An 11,716-nucleotide genomic window follows, 5' to 3' on the forward strand; every position below is an offset into this window, starting at 1 on the left:
GGGTGTGGGGCCAGGGAAATCTTCCATCCCCAAAGCTCCTTGAGGTGATTCCATAGCACCTCCAAGGCTGAGAACCAGTGAGCAGTCTAGTGTTCACATGCCCCTGGAATTCTCTGTACCTCCTGCCGCAGAGCTGTCCTTGGCTTCTGCCACTTCACTGGGTAGTAAGACTGTAACCCCCTATGGGCTTCATACTCCCATGGGCCGATGTTGATTCTCTGTTAATGTTTTGATAGGTCTGGTTTAATCTGCAGCAGAATAATTCACCAATGGCTGTGTATTTTGACTATTCAAAGGAAAGTTTCTGGAAACAGTTGCTTCCAAAAAATTATCAAGGAACAAACACACAAAGCATTCAGGTAAATCACACTTTTCCAGGTGTGTCTCTATGAAAGTTACCATTGGTTCTGACCTTAGAGTTATGACAGCTCTTGTTACATTTATATAGCTGGTTGCTTATTGAATGGTTTAGCAACATCAATAAAATCCAGTTTTCTCTGCCATCCAGCCTGACTTTAGGCTACTCTGATCCTTTTCCTCTACTTGCAAAAGAAGAATTGAGAAGAAGGCATCATCTTAGTTGTAAATTTAGGTTTTAGAGTAAAATTTTTAAAGTATTCATCATGAAACAGAAAATATAACGTCCAGATGGTGTAATAAGTTCTTACTTTGACCTTGCACTTCTACAACACATCCATGACAATAATAAAGTATAAAAATTGAAAAACAAAAGGCTTTTCTTGGCTCTGAACCATGATGGGTATCTACTGGAATAGAAATAGGACAGAAACACCATCAGTGAGTAGGGCCCAAAGAGGATGGGAGCAAAGTCTAAAAGTGAGTCATGAAATCCAGGGAACCAGAGCCAGTCTCACTTTTTGAAACCATGACTATGATGGAGCTTCCCTACCTTGCTCCTCTTGAGAGAAGATGAGAAAGGTAAGCTGCAGACCCATTACCTGGAGCTCAGGAGGTAAGAGACCAAAGTACAGATGAGAGCATCAGGAACCAATCTCACCACCAGACCACTTGGCCAGGGAATCTTTGGTGTGTTCAGCATCACTTTGGGAAGACACCCAAATTCCATTTCAACAGCAGTTTCTGGGTTGAGAGCCATGGTATGTCAATGTGCAGGCAATTGCAAAATTCAAAAACTGGGAGCTATGACCCAGAGGAAGAAAGAGGGGGGGTGGATAAGAAAAAGAACAGTGGAAAAATAGGAAGAAGACAATTCATAGAAGCAGAAACTCCAGAGTTCAACCTCACTTGTACTGAGGGAAATATAATTTAAAATAAACATGATTTTTACATGTATAAGATTAGGAAGCATTTTTTTAAGTGTGATGATATCAAATATTGGCAAACAGGCTGAGAAATAGTGGGAGTGTAAATTGCTATAAACTCTTTGAAAATCAATATGATAAGGTTGGTAAAGTTGAAAAAGCTCAACCTTTGACCCACCAATTCAACTTCTAAGTATGTACCCTAGCACAGAGAGACGAGCACAACAATGGTCATTACTAAACTGCTTGAAATAGAAAAAAAAAAAGGGGGGGGGACACAGTTTATCAACCAGAAAATTGGCACATAAGTTGTCAAGAACCCATACTATGAAATTATACATGTAAGTCGCTCAGTCATGTCCAATTCTTTGCGACCCCATACACTATAGCCCACCAGGCTCCTTTGTCCATGGAATTCTCCAGGCAAGAATACTGGAGTGGGTTGCCATTTCCTTCTCCAGGGGATCTTCCTGGCCCAGGGATCAAACCCAGGTCTCCTGCATTGCAAGCAGATTCTTTACTGTCTAAGCCACCAGGGAAACCCAAAATCTTCTATACAGTAGTAAAAAAGAATATATGAAACTAATTTACTGTAGTTCTCAACTTGACTGTACATTCATGACATCAGAATCTCTGAGTGAAGAGCCCACACACTGGTGTTACTTAAAGCTCCCCAAGTGATTCCCACATGTAGCCACAGTTGAGAACCACTGACCTAGAGCCATTGTATCAACATGAGTGAATATAAAAAATGTAATGTTGAGCAAAGTAAAGATGTGAAATGACACATATATATGAAGTTTGAAAAATAATGTGTTTATATATAGATAGATATATAAGTGAAAATGTTAGTTGCTCAGTTGTGTCCAACTCTTTGTGACCCAATGGACTGTAGCCCTGCAGGCTCCTCTGTCCATGGATCTCTCCAGGCAAGAATACTGGAGTGGGTTGCCATTCCCTATTCCAGGTGGTCTTTCCAACCCAGGTATCGAACTAGCATTTTCTGCTTGGCAGGCAGAAAGAATACCATCTAAACCATCAGAGAAGCCCATAGATACGTAGTGATAGTATAAAAGCTTGCATGAGAATGATAAACATCAAATTTAGGGTAAAGGTTACCTTTGGAGAGAGAAAAAAGGGGAATGAGATCAGGGAGCAGTATATAGATTACTTTAAGTCTATCTGTAATGTTTTACATTTTTTTAAAAAATATATTTATTTATTTGGCTGTGCATATGGGATCTAGTTCCCTGGCCAGGGATCGATCCCAGGTTCCCTGTATTGGGAAGGCAGAGTCTTAGCCACTGGATCCCCAGGGAAATTCCTACATCTTTTTGAGAAATCTAAAAAAATATGGATGCATACAAAGATTAGATATAGCTAGGTGGTATGTATGTTGGGTGAATGTTCATTACATTATTCTCAGTGCTTTATCTGTATGTTTGACATAGTTCACAATATTGAAAAGAAGGAATGGTGGTTGTGGGGGAAAAGAAATCAAACAGTACCAAAGTATATAAAATGAAGAGTTTCTTCCCTCTTCAGCATTTTTTCCCCACCTCTCTAAGAAATAGCAACAGTCAGTAGTTTCTTGTGTATCCTTCTAAACATTTTCCTTGCAGATGCAAGCATTTATATGTCTGTAAAGTCATTTTAAGTAAGGGGAAATGTGCTTATCTCTCTTGAGCAAGCCACATTTCCAGCACCCACACAATGCCTTGCTTGCCTGTCCTAAAGTTGTGACCAAAGCATTTGGTTGCAGCCTCCTAGGCGGAGAACAGTATATTCAGAGATGAGAATTTTTGTTTGTTTTAATCATTCTCTTATTAATTCGGGTAACATTTATTGAGTGCTGCAGTGGGTCTGCACTGTGTTAGGTATAGGTACCACAAGGAAAAAGAGTTTGATGTTGGGAAAGATTGAGGGCTAGAGGAGAAGGGGGCGACAGAATGGACATGAGTTTGAGCAAACTCCGGGAGATGGTGAAGGACAGGGAAGCATGCCATGCTGCAGTCCACGGGGGTGCAAAGAGTTGGACACAACTGAGCAACTGAACAGCAACCGTGATCTTAGAGCTTGTGTTCTAGAGGAGGAAACAGAAGGAAGCAAGCACTTGGAGTAGAGAGAGATAAATGCCACTAAGAAGAAATGAATGTGCGTTGGAGAGCACACAGCAGGAAACCTGAGGGGAAGGGGAGCTTCAGGGGCTTCCTGGGGGAAAAAGTGATGACCAGCAGCACAGTGAAGAGGGGTGAGCAGCAGGAGCTGGTCTAGATGAAGATTAGTGACGAGAGTAGTCCCAGCACAAAGCGGAAACAGCAGGCTTGAAGACCAGCTGTGTGTGTGTTAGTCACTTAGTCATGTCCGACTCTGCAACCCTATGGACTGTAGTCTGCCAGGCTCCTCGGTCAGTGGGATTCTCCAGGCAAGGATACTGGAGTGGGTTGCCATGACCTTCTCCAGGGGATCTTCCTGACCCGGGGATCGGACTCAGGTCTCCTGCACTGCAGGCAGATGAAGACCTGCAGGGCCAAGTGTCTGTCACAGAGCTGAAAGGCGAGCTTGGCTGCTACCAGGGGGTGAGCAGAAATGAGCTGAGGTCCTGGTCAGGATTTTGGCCTTTATTCTTTATTCAGCATCACCAAGGCAAGGGCTGCCGTAATCAAAATTGTATTTTTAAAAGCCACTCTGACTAAGAGTGGAAACTAAACCTTTTGTCAAGTTGAGTAGTTAAACAGAAAACTCATAGTTGCATTTGACTTTTGTCTTTACTGATTTCTTCCCTGTGGGCCAGTGGCCCTTGATCTTCTGCCTTGTCACACACATACCAGAATAAACCACCGTCTGTAGTGAATACTGGTTTTTTTTTTTTTTTCTGTTAATCACAATTGAGAACATAAATTTGAGTGTGTGTGTGAGAGAGAAATGGAGTTAACAGGTACATCTTCTTGAACTTTTAAAGGTTATGAATTCCCTGAAAGGGGCCTTTGCCCAAATGGGATATAGACTAACACTCCATAAACGTATTGGGTCAACATAACCTAGGCCTCTTTTTCAGGCCTGAAGGTGGTCTAACTAATCCACCGGAGTTGCCAGGTTAGGAGCGCAGGGCAGTGTTTTGGAGGGGCAGACAGTAATTTGAGGACAGCAGTCCGGTTTTGGTTTACCTGCCCTGTCTGCAATAGTTGCTGACCTCTGCAAGATGATGCTGGGCTTTAGACTTTACTTTCTCCAGTATTTCATCTTCTGCCATGTTCTACTCTGGGTAAATTCACTGTGTCTGAGCACTTTCTCTAATCTAGTGGTTCTACAACCATGGTAGACATCATAACCCTTTGGAGGGCTTGTTAAAAAGCAGTTTGCTAGGCTGTACCCTCAGAGTTTCTGAGTCAGTAGTCTGAGGCTGCTGACTCAGCAACATTTTGCTGAGCAGGGGGTGGTGTCACATTTTGGGAGCCACTGACTTAGATCAGGACATGATAGACTGAGCCTCCTCAAATCACCCCTGAAATTTTCTGAGACCTAGAGTCCTAGCAAAAGTTTCCTGCCTTACACTCATGAGGGGGAAGCATCTGTCCCTGTCTCTACAGAGGCTCTGTTTCTCAGTTCATAAATATTCAAAGTAAAGACTCTAAACCCAATCCCACTCCTCCATTCTTGTCTATGTGAGCCCTGCAGGGAGTTTGGGTAGGAGGGAGGGTGTTGGAGAAGTCCTCTCCTTGTCCCAGAAAATCCAGCTCAGTGGAGCAACATGGGGAAACACAGTAGAGCCTTGCTCTCTGCTGTTGCTGGGGTGCCGGAAGCAAAGTCTTGAAGACAGCAGAGACTGAAATGGACTCTGCATATATGCTTGCATATGTGCGCATGCACACCTGTGAACACGGAGAAAACTGGCTCCTGCCTGCTGAAAGAAACAAAGGAGGTGGATGATAAACCATATTAGAAGAGTAATAACAACAGTACTATCTGACCTTAGTTGGGCAATATGTGCCAGGCTTTACATGTATGACTTTATTTTAAAATCTTCGCATGACACCAGGAAAGTAGATGCTCTTATTGTCCCTCTTTAGGGCTTCCCTGGTGGCTCAGAGGTTAAAGTGTCTGCCTGCAATGCGGGAGACCCGGGTTTGATCCCTGCGTTGGGAAGATCCCCTGGAGAAGGAAATGACAACCCATTCCAGTATTCTTGCCTGGAGAATCCCATGGACAGAGGAGCCTGGTAGGCTACAGCCCACGGGGTCACAAAGAGTTGGACACGACTGAGCGACTTCACATTCACTTTAAAAGATGTGGTAACCGAGACTCAAAGCGGTTAAGTAATTTCTCCAAAGTCACAGTTAATAACCGGATGAGACCAGTACAGCTTCCAGAGATTGTCTGATGGAATGAATAAGAATGCCAAGTTCTTATTTGAATAAACAAACAGCAGATCTGTCTCATGAGGAATATCTTTCGTAAATCCATTTCCCCTCCCTGCCCTGGTGAAGTATTAAAATCAAAGGAAACGCTGTGATCTGTGTTAGCTCTGTGCTCCTATTATTGAGTGTTTCTGCCACATGAGAGGTTTAAGTTGCCCCCTCCATTATGATCAGCACTCCAAGGGGTGACTGATATCAAGATGGCCTCCCTAGAACCTTTTCTCACTTTCAGTTTTCTGTATTTCAGCCTGAAGAAATAATTTATTCTGATACTAATAAGAGCATGGTAGAAGATCTAAAGAACAGGTATGATCTCTATTTATATGCTATGATTATCATGTTTTCTCCCTAATTTCCCATTCAGCCACCCTTCAGTCCTGTAACCCAGTCTCTCAAAAATACCTATTAGACTCAGCAACAGAAGCATGAAATGGAGATTTAATAGTTACTTCCATTGAGTTGTCTGGCTCTTGGCCCTTGCATTAAAAAATCTGCCCCTCTGCTATCCACAATACTCCTTGAAAAAACATGCCAAGTTAAATACAGTTGGATCTGGACAACATTGTGGGCTGCTATTGGGAAGTTCTCAATAGACACCTGTTTAGCCTTATAGTAATAGTCAATAACTAACACTTCTTGACGGAGGAGGCAATGGCACCCCACTCCAGTACTCTTGCCTGGAAAATCCCATGGATGGAGGAGCCTGGTGGGCTGCAGTCCATGGGGTCGCAAAGAGTCAGACAAGACTGAGCAACTTCACTTTCACTTTTCATTTTCATGAACTGGAAAAGGAAATGGCAACCCACTCCAGTGTTCTTGCCTGGAGAATCCCAGGGACGGAGGAGCCTGGTGGGCTGCCGTCTATGGGGTCGCACAGAGTTGGACATGACTGAAGTGACTTAGCAGCAGCAGCAACACTTCTTGAAAGAACAATAGGGGTGTGGCAAAAACATCCGGGCTGGGTAGTAGAAATATCAGTACTGTCCCTGGTAGCCACCCTTATCCACATACTCCACACACACACAAACACACACACGCATACCCTGAAGAGTTGCTCAGTCAAGCCCAAAATGTCACAGCCTTTGTAGCAGACCTTGCTCCTACTCCAGATATGTCAGAAGCTTCTAGATATGACTACTTCCAATGACTCATGCTGACACAGCAGGCTGGCATGTAAGCTGCTACCAACTAATCAAAACAGAAAAGGACAAAAAGCATTTTGCCACTCCCTTTTCTCACTAGCATATGACCCCCACCTCTTACTCCCCTACTTCTTCCCCAACTCTTGACAAAAAAAAAAAAAAGAAGAAATGCACTAGGAAAATGGTCTCCAACTTTTAGTTTTCATTAGAATTGCTTCTGGAACTAAATATAGGTGCTAGAGTCCAGGATCAGACCTGTTGAGCCACTCTCTGGAGGGTAGTGAAGTATTTTGATAGAACAGGTGATTTTCAGGATCAGACCTGTTGAGCCACTATCTGGAGGATAGTGAAGTATTTCGAGTCCTACAGGTGATTCTGGTGTGTAGCCATGACTGAGACTCTCTGCAAACTCAAAACCACTTACTTACTTTATTAGACTCAACCAAAAGGAGAGGCCCAGCACACAATAATCCTCTGCAGAGGAAAGGCTTCCCACCAGCCAGCTCACACTGGACTCCACTTTCTCCCTCCCCAGAACAGTTCCTCAGCAGGCACTGTTTCAGAGGCTGGGTAGGTAGGTGAAACTCCCTGCCTGCGTAGAGCATACATTTGGGGGAATGATCAGATCGGGGAAACTGATCGTCATACTGATCAATCCAGTGGCTCATGTCCTCCCAATTCCACTTGCTGGATTAACTGATTTAATAACGCCATTCCTGCTAACATTACCCCAGACAAGATACCTGGATTTTTATAAAGGCATTTCTTGGAAATACAATGTCTTATGTCAGAGGAGGGTCTTGGAGAACAGGAATGTCAACCCAGTAATCAGATGGTAGTAAATCACACCTAGTAGGCAGCTGTCTACACACAGGGAACTGGAAGAAAGAAGTGCCTTTGAGAACTAATTGCTAGCTACCCTAGGAAGCATCTTGCTTCCTCAAGCCAAGCAAGAGCCTGATCTTTCCCAAACCAGATTAATGTGGTTGATGACAGATATCCCTCACCATGGTGGTCTGGTTTTCTCCTAGATCAAAAATGTATCATTTTTCAAATTGTGAATGACTATATATTTTAAACATTTATTTAATTTATTTGGCTGTGTGGGGTCCTAGATGCAGCATGAGTTGGGTCATGCAGGATCTTTGGTTGCAGCGCATGGCCTCTCGAGTTGTAGCACACGGGCTCCGGTGCTCTTGGGCAGTTTACTCAGTGGGGGATCTTAGTTCCTTGACCAGGGATTGAACCTACATCCCTTGCATTGCAAGGTAGATTCTTAATCACTGGACCACCAGGGAAGTCCCCGCAAAGTATCATTCTCATACTTGAGTAAATGTGACAAAACTTTTTTTTTACATTTATTAAATAAGTTGTATTTTATCATAAAATGACCTTTGCATTCTTAGTAAAGCAAGAAATCCCCAGGGAATTCCCCCAAAGTATCATTCTCATACTTGAGTAAATGTGACAAAACTTTTTTTCACATTTATTAAATGATTTGTAATTTATCATAAAATAATTTTTGCATTCTTACCTTAGGATTGAAAGAACTCTGAAGTGTAAAATAATGGAATGGCGGCCTAAACAGCCAACACGTTGGAATAGACAGTGTACTTTCATTTTACGACAGATTCTTCCTAAGTTAGAACTTGGTACTGCAAGGTTTGTTTCATCTGAAGAAGAGAGTGAATTTGGAAGACTACTACAATTTTATTGGGTTTGTATATGATTTAATACATTAACGACATTTGTTTTATCTATGATGTTAACTGCCAGATGATAGTAATCTTAAAAACCTCTGAGATATCTTTTATCTTGATACATTCTATGTCATTAAAATCCACTTATGTTTAGACTGAGACTTTTCAAATGTAGTGAATAACTAGTACTGTGACCAGATTGCATGACATTTTCTTGGAATCAGTTTTATGATACACAAACCACAAACTTTGGAAAGAGATGCCCAAAAGGAAATGACTTGCAACTAAGAAACTAAGAAATGATCTCTAGATGGTAGTAATAGGATGGATTCCCTGTCCTTGGTTCTGGGCAAGAGGTCTTCAGGCAAGCTTTAGTATCTTCCATATGCAAATTACTCTCAAATTTATACATCATAGCCTGAACTTTTGTTTTAACCTCCTCTCGTATATTCACCAGCACATTTGACATCATCCTGGATGGTAAAAGGGCCTATCAAACTCAAGTCCATAATCAAACATGGCAGGCATTTTGGTGTATTTTAAAGTCCTTCTTTTCTTCCCCTACCAGTATCCAGAGTTCTGAGAATCCTCTGTCGTCCTCTTGCCTATGAATTGTTGCAGTAGTTTTTGGAAGCCCCAGCCTCCCAAGAGTGATATTCCTTCCCCCTTCCATCCTGTAGATCAGAAAATGTCCTCTAGAGAAAGCCTTGGAAAGAGGAAGGGAAGCTATCTGTTGGAAGTTGATACTTAGGCTGCCAGGGAGGTGTCTGCAGGCACTATTCATGAATAGGGAGGTGGTTGTTTTGTTTTACTTTCTTTTTAGTTGAATTAGGGGGTAAGTAGATAAGCAAAGTATTGTTAAGTATAAGTCAAGGTTTTAAACTTAGAGTTCCTTTGTAAAATTATCTGTTGTTTAATAACACAGATTCATAAATCTAGACTGAATCCTGCAGCTTGGGTTCAAATCCTGGCTTGACCATTCACTGACTTTGACCAAATTACCCAACTTCTCTATACGTTCTTACCCCATTGCTTCCCCACAAGATAAACAAGGATAAAAATAGTTAGCTATTTTGTGGTTGTGGTGAGGATTAAGTGAGTTGCTTAACCATAGCACCCAACACTTACTAAATGTTAACTATTATTTGTATTCCAGTGTAATATATTAAGTAAACTAGGGAAGGATTGTGTACTATGCACTCACAAGGGAAGAGCACATGAAGAGATTGAAAGATCAGAAAAGTAAACAATCTTTGAAAGCAGCTTATGATTGTCCTTTGTAAATTCTTTAATAGATAATTTTACATGAGACCCATACCCCATATCCTTTAATCCTGTCATCAGAGGAAATGAAAGTGAAAATCCCTCAGTCATGCCCAACACTTTGCCACCCCATGGACTATACAGTCCATGGAATTCTCCAGGCCAGGATACTGGACTGGGTAGCTATTCCCTTGTCCAGGGGATCTTCCCAACCCAGGAATCAAACCCAGGTCCCCCGCATTGTGGGAGGATTCTTTACCAGCTGAGTCACCAGGGAAGCCCAATCCTGTCATGCTGCTGCTGCTGCTGCTGCTAAGTCACTTCAGTCGTGCCTGACCCTGTGCGACCCCATAGACGGCAGCCCACCAGGCTCCCCCGTCCTTGGGATTCTCAAGGCAAGAACACTGGAGTGGGTTGCCATTTCCTTCTCCAATGCATGAAAGTGAAAAGGGAAAGTGAAGTCACTCAGTTGTGTCCGGCTCCTAGCGACCCCATGGACTGCAGCCTACCAGGCTCCTCCGTCCATGGGATTTTCCAGGCAAGAGTACTGGGGTGGGTTGCCATTGCCTTCTCCACCAATCCTGTCATAGATATCAATAAATGTAAACTAAATCAATGTGAAATAAATTCTTCCAAAATGCTCTTTTAAATCATTTATATGACCAAGAAGTTTCCTTTTTGGCAGGTTGCCATTGCAGAAAAAGTGCAAGTATGTGGAATGTTAAATGTGTAGGCTCTGGCATTAGACAGACCTGGCTCTGCTCCTCTCTTTAATATGGGGTTATAGCAAAACCTGCCTCAAAGGGTTGTTTGAGGATTAATTAAAATGTGAAGTATTTAGCACTGTGCCTAGAACATAGTACATGCTCAGTCACTTCAGTTGTGTCCAACTCTGTGTTACTCTATGAACTGGAGCCTGCTAGGCTCCTCTGCATGGGATCCTCCAAGACAAGAACATTTGAGTGGGTTGGCATGCCTTCCTCCAAGGGATTTTCCTGGCCTAGGTATCGAACCCGTGGTGTCTCCTGCATCTTCTGCATCACAGACAAATTCTTTACCACTGAGCCAACCAGGAGGTTCCCTAGAACTTGGTAAACACCCTCAAAATGATAACTATTATTATTATTATTTTATGACTTCCATTTCTTTGAGGCTTCTGTAGTCTTTTCATACAGTAATTCCCAACCACCTACATGATCGTAATGTGGGTTTATGTATTACTGTCTTTGGTCCAGGTCACAGGATTTCCTATCCAGATGCCATACACTGACGTCCAGTCAGTTATTGATGCTGTGTATCAAACTGGAATTCATTGTTCTGAATTTCCACAGACAGAATTTGCTCTAGCTGTGTACATTCACCCCTACCCAAACAACATATTATCTGTGTGGGTCTATTTGGCTTCATTAGCTCGACATCAGTGAAAAGGAAAAAGATAGAAGGAGAAGATGGTACATGGGCCCCCAACCAAAAGACAGACTTCTCTGGTACTTGGGATTTTTCTGCTTATCCTCAAGTCCAGACAAGCGTGAGCCCAATTTTTGGCTCACTTATAGAGTAAGGCACAAGATTCACTGCCTGAGTTTCTGCGGACAAGTATAAATGACCTCCTCATCAGAGGCCTCATCAAGGAGGACCCTTCGGAAAGTCTGGCGCCTGGGATCACTGTCTACAGTAGGTTTTATTCTAGGAAAGAAGCAATTCTGGCCTTTCTCCACAGCCAGTGTTGCTCTAATTGGGGGCCCCCATCACCTTCATCAAAATCACTTGGAAAGCCCTATTGAAAATACAGGTTCCCACATCCCATCCAGAACCTACTGAATCAGGATCTCTGAGAGTACAGCTCCAGAACCTACATTATTTAAAAAAAGCTTCCCAGGCAATTCTCTTAACCAGTTAAGAATGAGAAC

At 42.7% G+C, this 11,716-nt stretch overlaps 1 protein-coding gene across 3 annotated transcripts in view; it reads left to right on the top strand.

Annotated features, from left to right (window-relative positions):
• Window positions 1-11,456, top strand: part of CC2D2B (coiled-coil and C2 domain containing 2B) — a 90,743-nt gene extending 79,287 nt beyond the window's left edge. For 2 of the 3 annotated variants that reach the window (XM_065920050.1, XM_065920051.1), the window contains 4 exons: window positions 237-359; window positions 5,949-6,007; window positions 8,383-8,560; window positions 11,042-11,456. In XM_065920050.1, coding sequence (XP_065776122.1) covers window positions 237-359; window positions 5,949-6,007; window positions 8,383-8,560; window positions 11,042-11,230 — 549 coding nt within the window. In that variant the 3' untranslated portion in view covers window positions 11,231-11,456. The remainder of the gene's footprint in view (window positions 1-236; window positions 360-5,948; window positions 6,008-8,382; window positions 8,561-11,041) is intronic. The other variant, XM_065920052.1, reaches the window with a different exon arrangement.
• Window positions 11,457-11,716: the final 260 nt, after the last annotated feature.

The sequence above is a fragment of the Muntiacus reevesi genome, chromosome 2, assembly GCF_963930625.1.
Source record: "Muntiacus reevesi chromosome 2, mMunRee1.1, whole genome shotgun sequence".
Taxonomy (NCBI): domain Eukaryota; kingdom Metazoa; phylum Chordata; class Mammalia; order Artiodactyla; family Cervidae; genus Muntiacus; species Muntiacus reevesi.